At 39.5% G+C, this 20,312-nt stretch overlaps 3 protein-coding genes and 1 pseudogene across 3 annotated transcripts; 2 read left to right on the forward strand and 2 right to left on the reverse strand.

The window, feature by feature from the left end:
* Positions 1 to 1,895: 1,895 nt before the first annotated feature.
* LOC133995152 (tripartite motif-containing protein 16-like) lies at positions 1,896 to 7,647 on the reverse strand. Its single transcript, XM_062434467.1, has 2 exons — positions 6,553 to 7,647; positions 1,896 to 2,580 (listed from the first exon to the last, which is right to left on the reverse strand). The coding sequence occupies exons 1-2, from the start codon at positions 7,645 to 7,647 to the stop codon at positions 2,002 to 2,004; spliced, it is 1,674 nt and encodes a 557-aa protein (XP_062290451.1). The 3' UTR covers positions 1,896 to 2,001.
* Positions 2,957 to 3,675, reverse strand: LOC133995153 (E3 ubiquitin/ISG15 ligase TRIM25-like; annotated as a pseudogene).
* A 1,483-nt stretch (positions 7,648 to 9,130) lies between the features above and the next one.
* LOC133995468 (cytochrome c oxidase subunit 5B, mitochondrial-like) lies at positions 9,131 to 13,189 on the forward strand. The gene is made up of 4 exons (XM_062434869.1): positions 9,131 to 9,285; positions 10,705 to 10,775; positions 11,509 to 11,608; positions 12,670 to 13,189. The coding sequence occupies exons 1-4, from the start codon at positions 9,165 to 9,167 to the stop codon at positions 12,780 to 12,782; spliced, it is 405 nt and encodes a 134-aa protein (XP_062290853.1). The 5' UTR covers positions 9,131 to 9,164; the 3' UTR covers positions 12,783 to 13,189.
* Positions 13,190 to 14,512: 1,323 nt separating this feature from the next.
* On the forward strand, positions 14,513 to 20,092 carry LOC133995469 (cytochrome c oxidase subunit 5B, mitochondrial-like). The gene is made up of 4 exons (XM_062434870.1): positions 14,513 to 14,673; positions 16,264 to 16,334; positions 17,461 to 17,560; positions 19,671 to 20,092. The coding sequence occupies exons 1-4, from the start codon at positions 14,553 to 14,555 to the stop codon at positions 19,781 to 19,783; spliced, it is 405 nt and encodes a 134-aa protein (XP_062290854.1). The 5' UTR covers positions 14,513 to 14,552; the 3' UTR covers positions 19,784 to 20,092.
* The last annotated feature ends 220 nt before the right edge of the window (positions 20,093 to 20,312 follow it).

Raw genomic sequence — 20,312 nt, forward strand, 5'->3', positions numbered from 1 at the left:
AGCTGTGGAGGACAGGTGATGATTGTGGACCGCTTGCGGGGAAAAAAGCTGATATTTGGGTCAGTGGTTAAGGTTAGAGTAAGTCTCCAGGAAATGAATGTACGGTGTGTGTGTGTGTGTGTGTGTGTGTGTGTGTGTGTGTGTGTGTGTGTGTGTGTGTGTGAGTGTGTGAGTGTGTGACCTGATTGACAGCAAACGGTGTGATCAAGGTGAGAAAATGGAGCATCCACCCTCAACAAGTGAACTACATGGATTTTTTTATACATATTTAGTTTCACATTTAACCTTCAATGCAACGATATATAAAAAACTGTTTTACTTTGATTTCTATTATATAATTTCATTATCATAATTACTGTAACTGTAGTTTTGACTTCACCCAATTACAGTAAATCCGCCTCACATTTCTGGTTTAACTCACTTCATTTTATGATAAGTTTATTATTTATTTATTATCTATTTAATCTTTTATTATGTTTTATTTTATTTGGGAAATCTGTTGAATTGTTAGATTTTTTAACCTACCTTTACGTGTTTCCTCGCTGCTGATTCATGAGAGTTATGATTACTTATTAATGTTACATTACCATGTATGAAACATGCTATACAAATAAAGCCTGATTGATTGATTGATTGATTGATTGATTGTGCTGATAAAACAGACCAGAGCTTAAAACTTTCCTTTGTGATAAAGCTTATAGTTAGGGTTCCAGCTCCTAGTTTATGCTGCTATAGGCTTAGACTGCCAGGGGACTCCCATGATGCACTGAGCTCCTCTCTCCTCCTCTCTCTCTCTCTCTCTCTATCCATCCGTCTATATCCATTAACATTCATATACTATTAATGCATTCAATAAGCTAAACATCTTCCCCGGAGTTGTCTGTGCTTTCTCGTCTCACAGGTAATCTGGGCCTGTAGCCGTCCGGATGAAAGATTCCAGTCCTGGACCTTTAATGTGCTTTATCTTTCATCCTCTTCCTCTCTCCTCCTCTCTACCCCAACCGGTTTGAGGCAGGTGTTTTCCCACTTTGAGTCTAGTTCTGAGGTTTCTTCCTGCTAAAAGGGAGTTTTTTTTTCTCCATTGTCGCCAAGTGCTTGCTCATGTGGGAATGTTGGGTCTCTTTAAAATGAAACCTGAAGAGTTCGGTTTAGACCTGCTCAATGTGTAAAGTGCCTTGAGATTACTTTGTTGTGATTTGGCAATATACAAATAAAGATTGATTGATTGAGCTGAAAGGACCTGCAGTATAAATACATACATATTTAATATTTGAGTAACTTAATTTTTAAATTTGATGTATGTATATATGAGCTTTTAAATCTCCAGAAGCTTTGAATGAGATTCTGGGATGAAAAAACCCCCAAAAACGTTCTTATCATTAAAAAAAACTTTATTGATTATTTAAAGCTTCAGATTATTCACACATCCAATCAGTAAAGTCTCTTCTGTGAATTTTGTTCAATGATTACATGTACAGATTCACTTCATCCACACAGTCAGTTAGTTTAACCAAGAATGTCAGCTATGTACAAGAACATCATTGATGATTATTATCATTATAATTACAGTTTGATTGTACATTTCCTTATGAATTTATAAAGTGGTGAGAACTAAATATCTATGATGAAGGAAGTCCTGCTTTTTTCTCTGTTTAAGAAACAACAGCACACAAATACATTAATACAAACATGAAACTAACATTTAGAACAAAGAGAAATTCACATTTTCATCTGAAGAAATGTCTGTGAAGGTTGAAAACATCATCATGAGTAGTCAGAGCCTCCATGGATAAAAACATATAGGAAAGAGTCACATTTAAAGAAACTGATAATATCAACGACACATATATAAAGTACAAAAAATTGTTGACAATCACTATAAGCATCACAGATGATCTCTGTGCAGTTCAGAAACAGCAACGAGCTCTCAGAAACATGGAGACAAAAACATTCAAAATTACAACACATAGTCTGACACATGAAGTCTGGAATGACTTCTGTCTATTTGAGTTTAAAAAACTCAGCTGTGTCTCCAGGAGAATCAAGCCAAATTCCAGCATGGAGAGGCTGAGTGAATGTAGTCTGGACTCTGTGGAAGAGAGTCATGGTTTCAGAGACGCTGTAGAAGGACAGAATGCCTGCTCTGTGATCCAGGTACACTCCGACTCTGCGGGAACGGGGACCTGAGATGAGAGTTTTAATGTTGTTGAACCAAAAATGATGACTGTTACTGTCACAATATAAAGCCCAAGATTTGTCATTAAATCCCAAAAAACATTCAATTGACTGTCCTGTTCTTCTGATGTTCTTGTATGCAACTGCTACACCAACTCCTTTCCCTTTCCACTCCACCTCCCAGTAACAACGTCCAGTCAGACTCTCTCTACTCAGGACCTGAGACCATCCAGTGAATCTGTCTGGGTGACTAGAATACGACTGTTGTTTTCTCATTATTTCTACTTTTCTGTTCCCCTCAGATAATAACAATGATGTGTTTGCTGTGTTTGGATCCAGAGTGATTTCACATGAATATTTTAAGAACTCAGCTCTGGTCTTGGGTTCTGGTTGTGACAGTAAAAACTTCACTTCAGTCACTGCCAGTGAGATGTTTGTCCATTTGTCGCTCAGTACGTCCTGTAGTTTATCTCTGAGCTCTGACACAGCTGCTGTCACATCCTCAAAGTATCTCAGAGGATGGATATTGATGCTGGATGAGTCTGTAGGTTCACTGAGTTGTGACACTGAGGGGTAGTTGTGTAGAAACTGGTTGTGATCCTCTGTGTGTGAGAGCTGCTTCAGTTCAGCGTCTTTCCTCTTCAGCTCAGTGATCTCCTGCTGCAGCTTCTCCTGAAGCTCTTTGACTCGACTCACTTCAGTTTCCTGCTGGGATCTGATCTGCTGCTTCGCATCAGAGCTTCTTTTCTGGAGGAGACGGATCAGCTGAGTGAAGATCTTCTCACTGTCCTCCACTGCTTTATCAGCAGAGAGACTGACGGCCTTCACCTCCTGTTGGAGCAGCTTCACATCTTTCTCTCTGTCCTGGATTCTCTGCTGGATGGTTTGCCAACTCACCTCGAGCTCTCTCTGCCTCTCAGTCCTTTCTGCTGCAGCTGAGACTGTGTCGTGGCCTTTATGTCCCTCCACAGAGCAGAGATAACAGATACTCTGCTGATCAGTGCGGCAGAACATATTCATCACCTCATCATGAAGAGAGCAGATGTTATCCTGGAGCTTCTCTGAGGGCTCCACCAGCTTGTGTTTTTTAAATGTAGTTGATTCATAATGCGGCTGGAGGTGATTCTCACAGTAAGAGGCAGGACAGGTCAGACAGGACTTGAAGGCTTTCAGCTTCCTCCCAGTGCAGACATCACAGGCCACATCTTCAGGTCCAGCATAGCAGTGATCAGCAGGAGCAGCTTGGAGTCCAGTCTTCTTCAGCTGCTCCACTAAATCTGCTAACATGGTGTTTTTCTTCAGGACAGGCCTCGGTGTGATGGCCTCTCTGCACTGAGGGCAGCTGTAGATCTTCCTCTGATCATTTCCATCCCAAAATCCTTTAATACAGCTCATACAGTAACTGTGTCCACAGGGAATAGTCACTGGATCCTTCAGTAGATCCAGACAGATCGAACAGCTGATTGTTTCTTCGTCCAGCTGATCTCCTTTCTGCGCCATTTCAGCTTTCAGTGGCAACGACTGACTGAATTTCATTTCCTGACAGGTGAAACTAATTTGACAGTTCTTGTACTGCATCACATGTTGGTTACACCCATTATCAGTCTGTAGATCTGAAGGGGAGGGAACAAGCTCATCTTATTCAGCTGCACATCCAGAAACACTCGTTTGACAGTCACATGATCCACTGGTTTCATCTTTTAATAAATGTGTTGTATTTTAAAAGCTTGTTATATTATCAATTGTGTAAAATATTTATCTGAAAAGTAACTAAAGCTGTCAAATAAATGTAGTGGAGTAGAAAGTACAATATTTCCCTCTGAGATGTAGAAAGTAGCATCACATGGAAATACTACAGTAAAGTACAAGTACCTCAAAGTTGTACTCAAATACAGTACTTGAGTAAAAGTACTTAGTTACTTTCTATTGCTGTATGTGAGTCACTGCCATGGTTGTCCAGACATGTTATATTAATTCAGTTAAGAGTCAACTGCATGATGCCTTATTTATGGGTTAAATATATTTTGCATGATGTGACCAAAACGTCTTTAAAAACAGAATAGTTACAATCCTCCAAACAATAATTAATTCTTAATTTATTTTACATTAGTTTCCCTTTTTCTTCTTCGCATCATTGTTTTTCACCAAAACACACAGAGGATGGCACCAGAGAGCCAGAGCAGAGTATTTATATATATCTTAATACATGTCTGCAGGGGATCTTTAACCAAGACAGCAATCTTTTCACAACTTTAACCAAGTGCATTGAGTGTCTATGTGGTAGTTCAGAATTTAAATATAATTTGATTTTTCAGAAACATAATTTTATTCCTTTTCAGAGTTATGCATTGTGTTCCACTTTCTTAACACATAATTTCATTGTTATTTCAGCTAAGTTGCTAAGGTTATTACTGTGGAGAATATGCAGCCAGAGTGTAAATAATACAAATAGGTAATGTGTGTTCTTTTTCTGGGTTGATTATGCATGGATCTATTGGTAATGCCTCAGGGCTTCAGTAGGGGGAATCGCGCTACTCTTCCTCACTCAATATAGACGAGTGAAGGCAAGAGCAGAGTGTGTTTCTTCATCCCTCTTCCCTCACTATTTTCCCTGTTTAAGGTAATTACCGTACACAGAGCACTATAAATCTAGTGACACCCGTTGTTGATAATTGTTATCTTGTCATTGTTGTTCATTGTGAGAGACGTGAATTTTGTACTTTTATGTTGTCAAAGAGTTTCTGGCTAACTACGTCACTGTGTAAGCTAGCTACTGTTATTGTCTCGCTTTAGCGCCTGACTGTTGTTCCGCCATTTTCTACATTTGAGCTTGTTACGGAGATATTTTCTGTAAGATGTTTAAAAATGTTATTTTATTACTGTAAAAAGTCAGTTCATGTGTCAGCTAAAAGACATAAGCTAAAAACGTAAATGTCTTTCATCCAAGTTGCAGTCTATGCTGGTTAAAAATATAATTTACATTATTTAGAAAACCATAGAGGATAACTTAGTTGTGGAAACTGTGGTCCTGAGACTGAATGTATTCATACTGGGAAAATGTGTGAATTTTGTTGTACTGTATATAATTAAGACTCAATACAGACGAATGAAGGCAAGAGCAGAGTGTGTTTCTTCATCTCTCTTCCCTCACTATTTTCCCTGTTTAAGGGCACAACATCTAAACATAACATGTTGGAAACAATAAAATACTTTGACAGTAATGTTTGATGTTTGTTTGAACATTGTATGATTGTTTATTTAAAATGTTCCCTAATTATGTTGATATTTTTTGTGCTGCTCTTGATGAAAGAATGTACTTTATCTGTACATTTTAACTCTTTTTCTTATAAGGATGGTATTTCACTAATTCATATTTGCTTTATGAAACAGGATTTTTTTTGTAAATAAAGACTGATTTGCTGAAGTAAGTCTGGTTTATTATCTGTAGTCTTGTTTTATGAAACAACAACACACAAATACATCAATGCAAACATGAAACTAACATTTAGAACAAAGAGAAATTCACATTTTCATCTGAAGAAATGTCAGTGAAGGTTAAAAACATCATGAGCAGTGAGAGCCTCCATGGATAAAAACACACAGGAAACAGTCACATTTAAAGAAAATGATCATATCAACAACACATATATAAAGTACGAAAAAGTGTTGACAATCACTATTAGCATGACAGAAGTTCTCTGTACAGTTCAGAAACAGCATCCAGCTCTTAAAAACATGCAGACAAAAACATCAAGAATTAGAACAAAGTATCTGATATATTATGTCTGAAATTACTTCTGTTTATTTGAGTTTACACAACTCAGCTGTGGCTCCATCATAAAGACAAATTCCAACATAGAGAGGCTGAGTGAATGTGGTCTGGACTCTGTGGAGGAGGGTCATGGTTTCAGAGACGCTGTAGAAGGACAGAATACCTGCTCTGTGATCCAGGTACACTCCGACTCTGGAGGAATGAGGACCTGAGATGAGCTTTTCAGTGTTGTTGAACAAAAAATTATAACTGTTAGGGACACATTTTAAAGCCCAAGATTTGTCATTACCTCCAAATATACATTCATTTGACACTTCTTTTCTTTTGATTTTTTTGTATGCAACTGCTACATAAACTCCTCCTCCTCTCCACTCCACCTCCAAGTAACAACGTCCAGTCAGATTCTCTCTACTCAGGACCTGACAAACATAAATGAATCTGTCTGGGTGACTAGAATAAGACTGTTGTTGGCTCATTCGTTCTACTTTTCTGTTCCCCTCAGATAATAACAGTTCTGTGTTTGCTGTGTTTGGATCCAGAGTGATTTCACATGAATATTTTAAGATCTCAGCTCTGGTCTTGGGCTCTGGCTCTGACAGTAAAACGTCCACTTCAGTCACTGTCAGTGAGATGTTTGTCCATTCGTCCCTCAGGATGTCCTGTAGTTTATCTCTGAGCTCTGACACAGCTGCTGTCACATCCTCAAAGTATCTCAGAGGACGGATATTGATGCTGGATGAGTCTGTAGGTTCACTTAGTTGTGACACTGAGGGGTAGTTGTGTAGAAACTGGTTGTGGTCCTCTGTGTGTGAGAGCTGCTTCAGTTCAGCGTCTTTCCTCTTCAGCTCAGTGATCTCCTGCTGCAGCTTCTCCTGAAGCTCTTTGACTCGACTCACTTCAGTTTCCTGCTGGGATCTGATCTGCTGATTCACATCAGAGCTTCTTTGCTGGAGGAGACAGATCAGCTCAGTGAAGATCTTCTCACTGTCCTCCACTTCTTTATCAGCAGAGAGACTGACGGCCTCCACCTCCTGTTGAAGCAGCTTCACATCTTTCTCTCTGTCCTGGATTCTCTGCTGGATGTTTAATCGACTCACCTCGAGCTCTCTCTGCCTCTCAGTCCTTTCTGCTGCAGCTGAGACTGTGTCGTGGCCTTTATGTTCATCCACAGAGCAGAGATAACAGATACTCTGCTGATCAGTGCGGCAGAATATCTTCATCACCTCATCATGACGAGAGCAGATGTTCTCCTGGAGCTGCATCGAGGGGTCGACCAGTTTGTGTTTTTGAAATTGACTTACATTGTAATGAGGCTCGAGGTGATTCTCACAGTAAGAGATCAGACACTGCAGACAGGACTTGAGAGCTTTCAGCTTCCTCCCAGTGCAGACATCACAGGCCACATCTTCAGGTCCAGCATAGCAGTGATCAGCAGGAGCAGCTTGGAGTCCAGTCTTCTTCAGCTGCTCCACTAAATCTGCTAACATGGTGTTTTTCTTCAGGACGGGCTTTGGTGCGAAGGCCTCTCTGCACTGAGGGCAGCTGTAGAGCTTAATCTGATCCTCTCCATCCCAGAATCCTTTAATACATCTCATGCAGTAACTGTGTCCACAGGGAATAGTCACCGGATCCTTCAGTAGATCCAGACAGATCGAACAGCTGATTGTTTCTTGGCCCAACTGATCTCCTCTCTGTGCCATTTCAGCTCTCAGCGGCAACGACTGACTGAGTTTCACTTCCTGAGAAGTTGAACAAGTTTGAGGTTTGATATGAACAACACGTGGTTAAGCAGGAAGTGCACTCTTTTGTACTGCATCACATGATGGTTACACCCATCTTCAATCTATTGATCTCAAGGGGAGAGAACAAACACTCTGCTGCTGCTATCCATTGTGTCAAATCTTCATCTTAAAAGTAACTAAAGCTGTCAAATAAATGTAGTGGAGTAGAAAGTACAATATTTCCCTCTGAGATGTAGAAAGTAGCATCACATGGAAATACTACAGTAAAGTACAAGTGCCTCAAACTGTACTACAGTAAAGTACAACTACCTCAAAACTGTACTCAAATACAGTACTTGAGTAAATGTACTTAGTTACTTTCCACTGCTCTATGAGACTCACTGCCATGGTTGTCCAGACATGTTATATTCATTCAGTTATGAGTCACCTGCATGATGCCTTATTTATGTGCTAAATATATTTTGCATGAATTGACCAAAACTTCCTGTTAAGAACACACTCTTGAAACAGAGTATTTACAATCCTCCAAACAACAATTAATTCTTAATCTTTTCACATTAGTTTCCCTTCTTTTTCATCCCACCATTGTTTTTCACCAAAACACACAGAGGATGGAGACAAAGAGTCAGAGCGAAGAATTTAGGACCTTTACTGGGCTATTGTAGAAACATGATGGGGTCTGTGGAGGACGACTTACTCCTTTTGTAGATGTAGGTGGTGTACATCAATGTACAGTACCAAAAACAATGATTCTTATTGTCATGTGATTGTGGCACCCTGGACTCTTTAGGGGCTAAGATTGTTTGCAGATTTGTTGTTGTATTAGTTTGTGTCATTAACTTGGTCCCCCCACCATTATTTTTCTGGTTATTATTATTTAAAATGCTTTTTGTCACTTTTAAATATGAGGAAACTCACCTGATTTCACCTTAAGTTTGTTTAGCTATATTCATTTTCATCAATAGATGGAAGCAGTGGCTTTGTAATGCAGTGAGTGGCGCTACAATCCTTTAGATATTCATTCTTTTCATTGGTATTTACAGTGACTACAGTATTGTTTATTTAGTTATCTTTGGCTGTAACCTTTGTTTGCTGTTGTTAGCCCAGTCATAGAGAAGACAATCACAGTAGCAGCAATGGGAATGAATACTGACACTAGACTTTTTGTTGTGTGTCTGCATTGAGTGTTTAACATGATTATACACCAATTAAAACTCTTTACAAATGTTTCACACCATTGTTGCTTAGGGTCCTAGAAACGCGGTCCTGAAACTGCAGCCTCCAGTATTGCAGGAATCCCCTAGGCCTACTACTCCAAAATCTGACAAGGACACTGCATGTTTCACCCAACTCCAGAAGATGGCAGTAAGCTCCACACTGAGGAAGCAAGCTGCTGTTAAACCCAGGAGGAGAAGAAGAGTATTTCCCGTCTCTCTGTACGCCATCATTACCCTGCGATCAGTGAAGGAGGAAGAATGGCTGCAAGGTTACTGCTCCGCTCGGCTTTCAGAGCCTCCTCAGCCTGCAGGGCCCCGGTGTCTTCCCCGGTGTCTGCCCTGGTGTCTGCCCCGAGCCGCGGCATGGCTGCTGGAGGAGGTGAGCACCACACCTACACCTGGTTAGGGTTTGAGTTAGACACACAGACACTGCTGACATGTCTACTAAAGGAGGACTGCACCACAAGGACAGTCAGGCCGGACCTGATTTAGATATATAGCAATTTATTTAGAAATAGTGCATAGTGTAAATTATAGCAAATAAAACAGAAATATGACTTTTATAGTAGATTAAACCTGAAGTGTTCTTCAATTCGGCACACATTAAAAATACCAAAAAAGCTATTTTAATTCGAATAAATGTTCATATTTTTCTTTTATCCCGGCCTTAAATAACATTTTGCAGAGCTGCAACTGTTAAATTAATTCAATAATGAATTATTATATTTTGAGTCAGGTTTAAGTTTTAAGGTGTATTGTATATACACTTTTCATACAGTAGCTGTTATTTAGTAGAAAAACATGAAATTAGGGTGGAGTTGGGTCATGTGGGACACTTTTCACATTCTGACTTGTGCACTATATGAATCTAATACATTATATCAACACCTTATATCATTATTAAATCCTCAAGATGTTTCCCAGTTTAATCAGAAGGTAATTTGTAGATATTGTTCTCAAAGGGAAAGTGGCACATATATCAGTGTCCTTGTGCCAAATGGTTTCAGAATTTGTGGGACAGTTCGTGCTGAAATCTGGGACACTAGTTTTTAGGCTTATGCACTAATACATCACAAACATGTTAAAGAAATTGTTTTATTCATGTCAGGTTTATATCTTTTAACATTGATTTTGCATCACTGACCTTTAAGTGGACTTCACAAGGGCTACTTGGTGTTTGGCATTTATCATATAAGACCCACAAAGTCACATGATTTCTATTACATGACACACCTGCTTGGATTCAACACCAATCATGTTCACTTTAATGTTGTAGAAAAAGAGATAAATGTACTGGAGCTTATGTGTCCCACATTAGTCTATGTCCTAATTACACTACTCCACCCTAGCTTAAAAAATTACATATCAAAGTACAATAAATGTACAGATAGATGTTGGTGAGGTTGTAATTGTGAAGGTGAGCTTTTAGTGTAAAAAATTCTCTGATTTCAGCTTCTTAATGTGAATATTTTATATTTTCATTTAGTCCTTTGTGACAGTTAACTGAATATTTTTTGGGTTATGGACAAAATGAGACATTTGAAGACGTCATCGAGGACTTTGGGAAACATTTTTCACCATCTTAGACAGAACAACTAATCAATAATGAAAGTAATCAGTTATCAGTTAATAGTTGCAGCTCTAACCATGTGTGTTCTTAGTATTAATTATATGTGTAAGGAAGTCGGCTGATATTTAGTCCACCGTCAATACCATTAACAAGTTTGTAGATTTGTATTTGCTTTGATGACTTTGTATGTTTTTTTAATGACTAACATTGTTGGTTGAATGTTTTCAGGGATTCCCACCGACGAGGAACAAGCTACAGGCATGGAGAGGATCATCATGAAGGCCATGAAGGAAGGAACGGTATGAACCTAAAAATAACCGACTGGATGACGAACAGGATAAACTTTAACTTCAGTCAGTAGTTTAAGGTGTCTAAGACAGGCAGGTTATTTATATTTATATGTATGTATGTATATGTATAGAGAGAGAGAGAGGGATATGACAACGATTTTAAAAGCAGATTAATGAATAGATACAGTATAAATTATTACAACAGAGCAATACATTGTGTTTCAGTCCAGGAGTCCAAAGTAACAAAATAACAGCTGATATGTCACAGTAACGATTAGGTCATTAAAGCCTCTTTGGCCTTCTCCCCTTTTAGAAATACATAATTTTCCAGGGCTAGAGAATTTGACATTGTGGCCAGTCAGGTTTGTAGACTTGTGGCGCTTTTCCACTATACAGTCCTGAACGTGAACGGGGTCGTCATAGCACTGCTGCACGAAACTGCCGTGACTTCATTTTATACGCGACACAAACACATAAACAATGGAGGACATGGAGGCGATGGTGTACTTGCTGCTGTATGAGGCTTTCTGTCTCACACAAAGCAAGAGAAGAGAAACGAATTTCTGTTCAGTTAAAATAACAATAGTCAAAACCATGAAATAGAGATTAAATATAGAATTAAAACCACAAAATATAAATAATAATGAATAAAACATTATAAATGATATGAAACACACAGATTTAAGTGATCCTTGTTTCTTGTGTTTTATAATATCTGACTGGGTCTTTTGTTCTGTTTCAGGATCCGTACAGCATGCTGAAGCCGAAGGAGTACACCGGCTCCAAGGCCGACCCTCACCTGGTCCCCTCCATCACCAACAAGAGGCTGGTGGGATGCGTCTGTAAGTGACCAAAATCTCACCCAGTGTTTATTCATCCTTTGCAGGGTTCCCACGCGTCCTGGAAAACACATGGAAAATGAGAGAAAAAGTGAAATGTCCTGGAAAATCATATCACGATATGGATATAATTTCGATGTATTGCCCAGCCCTAGTCACTACACTGTGACACAACGTTTGCAGGTACTCTCTTCACGTTAGGGCTGGGCAATTAATCCAAAAATAATCGAAACCGACATTTAGAGACTTTATTCGACTTAATCTTGCTCATGTCAATTAATCGTGGTGTTCACTGTTGCCATGACAGTAAAGGTTGCATATCTTTAAGGAATTTGAAAACTTGTCTCCAGTGATCATTTGAACCCAAAACATGATCTTTTCATAGTTCGAATCAAGTAAACTAGACATTAACCACAGCGTCACACCTTAAAACATCATTATTTTCAATCCCTAAAGATACTCATGTGTGAGGGCAGCAGTGTAAAATACAAAACAAAAGAAATTGAAAATACATAATTGTTCATCAAGGGTGGAGATAATCGTTCATTTTTGCCATAATCGCCCAGCCTTATTTCACGTCACCTAATTTTCTGCGCTCCAAAGTCGGCAAATCACCGTGTGAACTCGGTACTGGGTATGCTCCGTTTTTCACCAAAATGTGCATTTGGAAACACAACGGTACAGATCTGGTCCGTCATGTATCGCCAGCACAGAAGGTGACCCCTGTTTCCTCGCCACATGTTCGTCTCCCACAGGTACAGCTTGGCTTTAAAGCTCTCACTGCAGCTCCTAAAGCTGGAGGTTTAGCGTGTTGAGAAAAACACCAACACACACAGCTTTTCTTCATCCTGGAGCTCTCGGGCATCTCTCTCTTTGCTCTCCATGAACTGAAAGATTTCCTCAAGCAACTCGAAACATCTGTTCAGTGGTTTAGATGATCAAATATCAAATTATTAAGAAGTCATTCACACGTTTTCAGACGTTATGATGTCTTTAATTAGCTTTATTTTGTGTAACTGATTGAAGGTTTTACAGCATCTCACCTCTCTGTCTCCTCTGTGCAGGTGAAGAAGACAACACAGCCGTGGTTTGGTTCTGGATTCATGAGGGCGAGGCCCATCGCTGCCCGTCCTGTGGCTCCCACTACAAACTGGTGGCCCACGAGCTCCCCCACTAACTCCTCCATCACTCACTTATTCCAGACGTCTGTCACAGCGCTGTGTGTCTGCTCTCTGTCAGCTTCTCCATGTCATATTCCTCCAGAACCAGCCCAAGAACCATCACACCACCCGACCTCTTTATCTGTCACTCTCCGGGGAGATGATTATTTATCTGTGGCTGTCTACTTTCTGGTCTTAGGTTGAGAGTTGTCTGATAGTTCTTTGGCTCGTTCTGTTTTTCAGTACTTGATCTACCTGCTGACCTCATCAGTCTTTGCTTTACACGACCTGTTGGTTTCATTTTCAGAGGGAACAGATGTGGTTTGGGACACAACAGTTTAAACATTTCCATTTATCTGCAGTTTACATTGAAGTATGTACTGTACAATGTTACATTAGGTCCATTTACTCCTCTTACTGAAATAATAAACTTAATGAAATCCTATTTATGGAACATTCTGACTCTTTGGACTCTTTCCTTCATACCTCATCTAAATATTAACATCTTGGAAGCCTTATTCTGTTAAATGAAGCTTTATTTCATTTGGGTTTGGTGTAATTTAAATCTACAACATGTGACAAAGAGAGAAAAGAAAGATAGCTAGATAGATAGATAGATAGATAGATAGATAGATAGATAGATAGATAGATAGATAGATACTGTATTGATCCTTCACAGGAAATTGCTTGGAATACAGCAGCTACAGTCAGCTCTCCGGAAGCAGGGATGGAGACCACTGCTGTAAGAGTCAGGGGCGATTCTAGGATCAGACCTTTAAATTACAACAAGAAATATTAATACATAGTAGAGTGGTCTATTATAATGTATGATAATAATGGTTCAGAATAAACAATCACAGATTTCTACAGAGAGGACTCTAAGATAGTTAATGAACCCTGAGGGAAAGATGATGTTAATGACAGAATTATCCAAAGTTAAAATAAAACCATTTGAGCCTATAGCATAGCTAATTGTTTGTCCCATCTCTAACAGACAGGCTCGCAAAATAATTAAAGTTGCTTCCTCTGCTGGCCTCTGGCAAGATGTTTAGAAGCATTCGTAGCAGGACATCCATATTCTGCTACAGCTTCTTCCCCTTAGCAATCAGATTGTTGAAGTCCTATAGCAACCCCCCCCCCCACACCTACGCACTAGGGGAGGGGGGAAAAATCGATACAGCATAGTATCGTGATATTTTGCTTGGCAATATTGTATCGATACACAGATGCCGAGTATCGATCTTTTATTATATAAATTGCAAATGAAAGTTTTTGGTACAAAAATAATAAGATCAATTGCTTTTTCAGTCCACTAGAGGGCTCTAGTTTGTTTTCTGGTGAGGTCAGCGTGCAGGAGGAAGTTTATATATATACTTTTTTTATTTCCACTGTTTTTTTGTTTTTTTAGTACTTTTTCAGCACTTTTTAATATTCTGTACTATTTTGAGTCATTGCTACGAAATTTTGTTTGGATGTGCGCTGTAAAGTGTATAATCTGAATGACAAATTAAATCTATTTTATCTTATTTTTAGGGGTGCTGTGATCAAATTTAGGAATGCTTTGCTTGATCGCCACTGCTGAATAGTATGTAAAGGGTTGATGGGAAGAGTGTGAAACCATAGTGGGAAACCCAGGATGGTGTAGGAGTGGCTTAGATCCAGCAGGTGGCGGTGATGCAGCACAGAGGATGAAATCTGCTTGTAAATAACAAAGAAGAAGAAGAACGGGTCAACAAACTCCCTACGTCATCCCAGTGAGCCCAGACCCAGACAGAGAAGGAAGAAGAATGGCTGCAAGGTTACTGCTCCGCTCGGCTTTCAGAGCCTCCTCAGCCTGCAGGGCCCCGGTGTCTGCCCCGGTGTCTGCCTTGGTGTCTGCCCCGAGCCGCGGCATGGCTGCTGGAGGAGGTGAGTACATCTACACCGGGACACGGACACACAAACACCGCTGAGAGCCGCTTTGACCTCCACCCGGTGTTACGGACTATCTGGTGGTATGGTTTAACTAGTGAGTTTCTCCTTAAAAGAACAACTTTAAATTGTAGTTTAATCCTTTTTAATAATACACATTCATCTAAGTTAGTAAATTGAGTTAAATTGTGTTCAGAAGTGTCATTCAGCTCTCGTGACGTAACCGTTACGTGAGGAAGTCACTAGATAACACGCTCACCAGTTAAACCATAACACCGGTGTATGTTACCGTTAGCATTAGCATTAGCAACAGATTGACTGATAAAGAGGTCAAACTGTGTTTTTTAACTATTTAAATCATAAAGTTAACGAGTCGTATTAATAAAGCTCAGCTCAGGAGTGTTTCTGATGTATTAATGTTTTACTGGAATTAGTAAAAAATGATTAATAAACTCTGCTAATGTTAGCTGAAGTTTCCGATCAGAGTTAAAGAAAGTAAAATAAAAATATTTAACAGCTGATTATGTTTTTTTAAACACTTATTTTAATAAAAAAGGTGTTAGACATCGTAGCTAAATCTTTCACACTGCTTAAACCCACTTTAAGATTTGTGAAACCTTTATTTTGCTTTTAAATATAGTCAAAAAGATGATTTCATTGCTTTTTTTCCTTCATCTAGATAAAAACAAACTACATGTATTCCTCCTAATTTGCAAAAACCGATTCCAGAGACTCATTAAAACCCAGTTTCAGATTTGTGAGAATTTTGTTCTTGTTCTTTATTTTGTTTGTCAGGAACATTCACATGTTTATAATCTCAGGAAATTCTGCATATTGCATATTTATTCACACAAAGATCAAGTTTACTGTACATATTTTATCCAATGTTGTCTTATTTATTGTTGATTCTATATTTAGTACACTTTCCCCCTTACACTATACATCTCATCTTAGGGCTGGGCAATATATCGATATTATATCGTTATCGTGAAATGAGACTAGATATCGTCTCAGAATTTGGAAATCGTAATATCATGAAACAGCAGAAGTGTTTCTTTTCATGCTTCTATACGCTGCATTACAGTAAAACGATGTAATTATCTGAACTTAACAGATTGTTCTAGCTGCTCTGTTATTTACCTTTTACCCACTTTGTCATTAAGTCCACATTACTGATGATTATTTATCAAAAATCTCATTGTGCAAATATTTAGTGAAAGCACCTGTAGTCATCCTTACTGTATTGTTGTGATATTGAGTTATTTGGTAAAAAGTCACCCAGCCCTATTTCATCTTATATTGTGACATCTGAAGTAGTGTGAGCTCTACGCGATTTTCATTTAAACTAAAAGTAGAAACATATTTTTATCTGTTGTAAAACAATCAAATCTTCTATAGAGTACATATTCTGACCTGTTTAATGAGCTCTGGATGGAGGAGAAAAACTGTGATAATCGCATTTTTCCAGTTTTCATGAATAGAGTAAAGGAATTCAGGAGGAAACATTAGTGGACTAACAGTCACATAGGTGATATTAAAGGTTATAAAAGTGACAAAAAAATGATTTCTCTCCTTTTCCTCCTTCAGGGATTCCCACCGACGAGGAACAAGCTACAGGAATGGAGAGGATCATCATGAAGGCCATGAAGGAGGGAACGGTACTGACACTCATATTAATCTGTGTGTGCGTGTGTGTTAGGGTTATGTTAAGTGTCCAGAAATTGAATGTAAGTCTATGAAATGTCCCCAAAAGTGACCGTAGTCTGATGTATGTGTCCTTTGATTATTTCCATCACAGCTGATAAAAGCAAACTATGCATTAATACACACACACACACACACAGATACATTCACACACACACACACAGATACATTCACACACACAGACACATTCACACACGCACACACACACACACACACACACACACACACACACACACACACACACACACACACACACACACACACACACACACACAGAGTTCAGGCTTCAGTATTTTGTCTAAGATCACTTGGACTCGCAGACTGGAGCAGTCGGGAATCGAACCTCCGATCTCTCCTCCAGCAGCTCAGACTCTGATAAGCTGCAAATAATCAGGATGATAAAAATCTCAGATAAGAAACGTCTCTAATTGAGCGTCTGTGTGTGTTATCTGCTCCCAGCAGCCGTGAACTGGGACAAACTGGGAAATTAACTCCAGTTTTATCTCAGATGTTCGGCGTGTTAGTGATGAGTGTTTCCACGTAATGAGCTTCGACTGTCAGGCTGGTTTACTAATAATTCACCTCTGAGAGAGAGAAAAGAATCAGATTAAACTGGATTAAAAGTAAAGAACATCCTCCTCTATCTGGAAACTCAAGTTTAAATGTTAAAAACTTTTAATATAAGATCAGATATTCCTTTATTAGTCCCACAATGGGGACATTTGCATTACTGCAGCAGCAGAGGACAGCAATAATAGAACAATAAACAATAAATAATAAGTACAAAACAATAAGAACAATAATAGTAAAAATATGTTATATGACATTATTTATAAGAGAAATATCTGACTGTTAACTATAAGAAAATGTTCTGTAATCCATCAAGAATAAACCTGCTCGTCAATTCTATTCAGTTAAATTAACAATAGTCAAAACCATGAAATAGAGATTAAACATAGAATTAAAACTACAACATATTAATAATGAATAGAACATTATAAATGATATGAAACACAGATTTAGGTAATCCATGTTTCTTGTGTTTTATTATATCTGACTGGTTCTTTTTTTCTGTTTCAGGATCCCTACAGCATGCTGAAGCCAAAGGAGTACACAGGCTCCAAGGCAGACCCTCACCTGGTTCCCTCCATCACCAACAAGAGGCTGGTGGGATGCGTCTGTAAGTGTCCAACATCTCACCCAGTGTATATTCATCCATTGCAGGGTTCCCACTACGGGTGTCACCATTCTCCAAATCCTCGATTTTATTTGATTTTCGATTTTAAGGACACAATTCTATTAGATTTTGGGTCCTTTTAGGACAGATGCCTATACCACTTTTAGACTAGTCATGAGTAGGGCTGGGCGATATGGACCAAAAGTCATATCCCGATATATTTAGGCTGAATATCGATATACGATATATATCCCGATATTTTTTCCGCAAAGTGAGAGCAAATGTTCAGTCAAAGTCAAAGCCAAATATGGCATGTAACCGGCTATTTCAGTGAACAGTTGCAAAATCAAATGAATAAATAATAAACAGGTTTCTTCACCTTGTTCATGAATAAATGCTCAGCTGTTCAAATAACAATAAAATGTAAACATAACTACTGTATAACAACAGGAGTGATAGGACACCACTTTAGTTATAGTACACCACTTATCACTTTTCTTTTCATAAAGCACACTGTGGGAAAATGAAGCTTGCAGTGAGCTTTGTTTCGGGTCTGGAGCTTTTTTGGGTTGTGGATGGCTTGCTGCTGGGGCTTCTGCAGCGCGCAGTTTCACACACTCTTCGTACTGCAGTTTGTGCCACTGTTTTAGGTGGTGAAAAAGATTTGTAGGGCTTCCACCCCTGGCTGTAACTTGTTTATGGCTCTCCGTACATATAACTAAGTGCTTGCTCATGTGGGAATGTTGGGTCTCTTTAAAATTAAACCTGAAGAGTTCGGTTTAGACCTGCTCTATGTGTAAAGTGCCTTGAGATGACTTTTGGCGCTTTTCCACTACACAGTTCCAGCACGACTCGCCTCGCCTCGCCTCGGTACAGTTCCAGAACAGACCTTTTCCACTACAAAAAAGTACTTACTCAACGTGGGCGGGGTCGTCATAGCACGGCTCCGCGAAACTGCCGTGACTTCGTTTTATACGCGACACAAAACACATAAACAATGGAGGACATTGAGGCAGTGGTGTACTTACTGCTGTATGTGGCTTTTTGTCACACACAAGGCAAGAAAATTGAGCCGTATAGCTGTAACTATGGTTGTAACGCTGCTGCCGGTATTTAAAAATGCCGGGTTTGATTCTTGTGTGGGACAGCTCATGACTCTTCCAGCGACAACTACCAATCAGCGGCCAGCAGTGTGTCGACGTCACATTTTAGTACCGGCTTGGCTCGCTTGGAACCTCACCAGAGCAGGTACTAAAGAAGTACCAGGTACCAGGTACTATCAAAAAGAACCGAGACGAGTCGAGGCGAGTCGTGCTGGAACTGTGTAGTGGAAAAGCGCCATTTGTTGGGATTTGGCGCTATACAAATAAAGATTGATTGATTGATATAACGTGATTTTGTTGCTCATCTGATACTTTGAATCCGAACCATCTCCAAATTACTGAGCCACTGCTTTTTCTTTTTCTAACCAATTCCTCCTCTGCATGCTCCGCAGACATTGTTGCTTCCTCCATGTTTGTTGAAGAGTGGCTGAGTGTCTGTTCCTGCCCCTCCCCCCTCTGTGCATGAAAGAGGAGGGGCGGGGGCGCAGGGAGCAGTGCATATAGCTTTATTTTGTGTAACTTTTCAACCTGCTGCCCTCAGGGAGGAGACTGCGGAGTCTCCGGGCCAGGACCAACAGACAAAAACAGTTTTATACACCAGGCTGTCCGAATGCTTAACTCCCTCCCCACTCTGCCCCCCCTTCCCCCTCCACCTCCTTCTCACTAAAGCCATGGACTCTGCCCCCCCCCACCCCACCCCTATCAACAATGAAATCTGTAATTCGCTGTGATTTCTGTGAAATCTGTAACTATCTGCAGTATGCACTTTGCGCCGATATCAGTCTAACAGTCTCGTGTCTGTCCTTTTTTAACATGTACTATGTATATTTTTACAATATTAAATATCTATTTATTTGATGTATTTTGCACCATTGGGGTTTGAGAGTATCGTAATTTTGATCCTCAGTATGTCCTGTACATATTGCTGAATTGACATTTAAAAATGACTTTGAACTGGTTAAAGGTTTTCCAGCGTCTCACCTCGTCCTCTCTCTGTCTCCTCTGTGCAGGTGAAGAAGACAACACAGCCGTGGTTTGGTTCTGGATTCATGAGGGCGAGGCCCATCGCTGCCCGTCCTGTGGCTCCCACTACAAACTGGTGGCCCACGAGCTCCCCCACTAACTCCTCCATCACTCACTTATTCCAGATGTCTGTCACAGCGCTGTGTGTCTGCTCTCTGTCAGCTTCTCCATGACATATTCCTCCAGAACCTGGTTCTGTTTTTTTCAGTACTTGATCTACCTGCTGACCTCATCAGTCTTTGCTTTACACAACCTGTTGGTTTCATTTTCAGAGGGAACAGATGTGGTTTGGGACACAACAGTTTAAACATTTCCATTTATCTGCAGTTTACATTAAAGTATGTACTGTGCAATGTTACATTAGGTTCATTTACTCCTCTTACTGAAACAATAAAGTCTTCAACTGAAATGTGTCTGCTGTCAGTGTGAGTTTATTTATTTTAAAGGACAGTTACACCATTTTCCAGCAGTCAGGCGTCCATATGAACAATGGATTTTCCTCTCTAATCATTCCTCCTGTTCATGGTTCACTGACCAATAAGTGTTAAGATGAACAATTCAAAAATATGTTTAAACTAGTTTTAAAAGCAGTATCAGGTTTGTTATGAGTATTTTTGTTGGTTTTATAT

This window comes from Scomber scombrus, chromosome 15 (assembly GCF_963691925.1).
Source record: "Scomber scombrus chromosome 15, fScoSco1.1, whole genome shotgun sequence".
Lineage (NCBI taxonomy): Eukaryota > Metazoa > Chordata > Actinopteri > Scombriformes > Scombridae > Scomber > Scomber scombrus.

Coding starts and splice junctions, on each gene's coding strand:
- LOC133995152 (XM_062434467.1), bottom strand. CDS start 7,647: ATGGCACAGAGAGGAGATCAGTTGGGCCAAGAAACAATCAGCTGTTCG. Junction 2,581..6,552: donor TGACAGTGACTGAAGTGGAC/GTTTTACTGTCA, acceptor ACTGAAGTGAAG/TTTTTACTGTCACAACCAGA.
- LOC133995468 (XM_062434869.1), top strand. CDS start 9,165: ATGGCTGCAAGGTTACTGCTCCGCTCGGCTTTCAGAGCCTCCTCAGCC. Junction 9,286..10,704: donor CGGCATGGCTGCTGGAGGAG/GTGAGCACCACA, acceptor GAATGTTTTCAG/GGATTCCCACCGACGAGGAA. Junction 11,609..12,669: donor GAGGCTGGTGGGATGCGTCT/GTAAGTGACCAA, acceptor TCCTCTGTGCAG/GTGAAGAAGACAACACAGCC.
- LOC133995469 (XM_062434870.1), top strand. CDS start 14,553: ATGGCTGCAAGGTTACTGCTCCGCTCGGCTTTCAGAGCCTCCTCAGCC. Junction 16,335..17,460: donor AGGCCATGAAGGAGGGAACG/GTACTGACACTC, acceptor TTTCTGTTTCAG/GATCCCTACAGCATGCTGAA. Junction 17,561..19,670: donor GAGGCTGGTGGGATGCGTCT/GTAAGTGTCCAA, acceptor TCCTCTGTGCAG/GTGAAGAAGACAACACAGCC.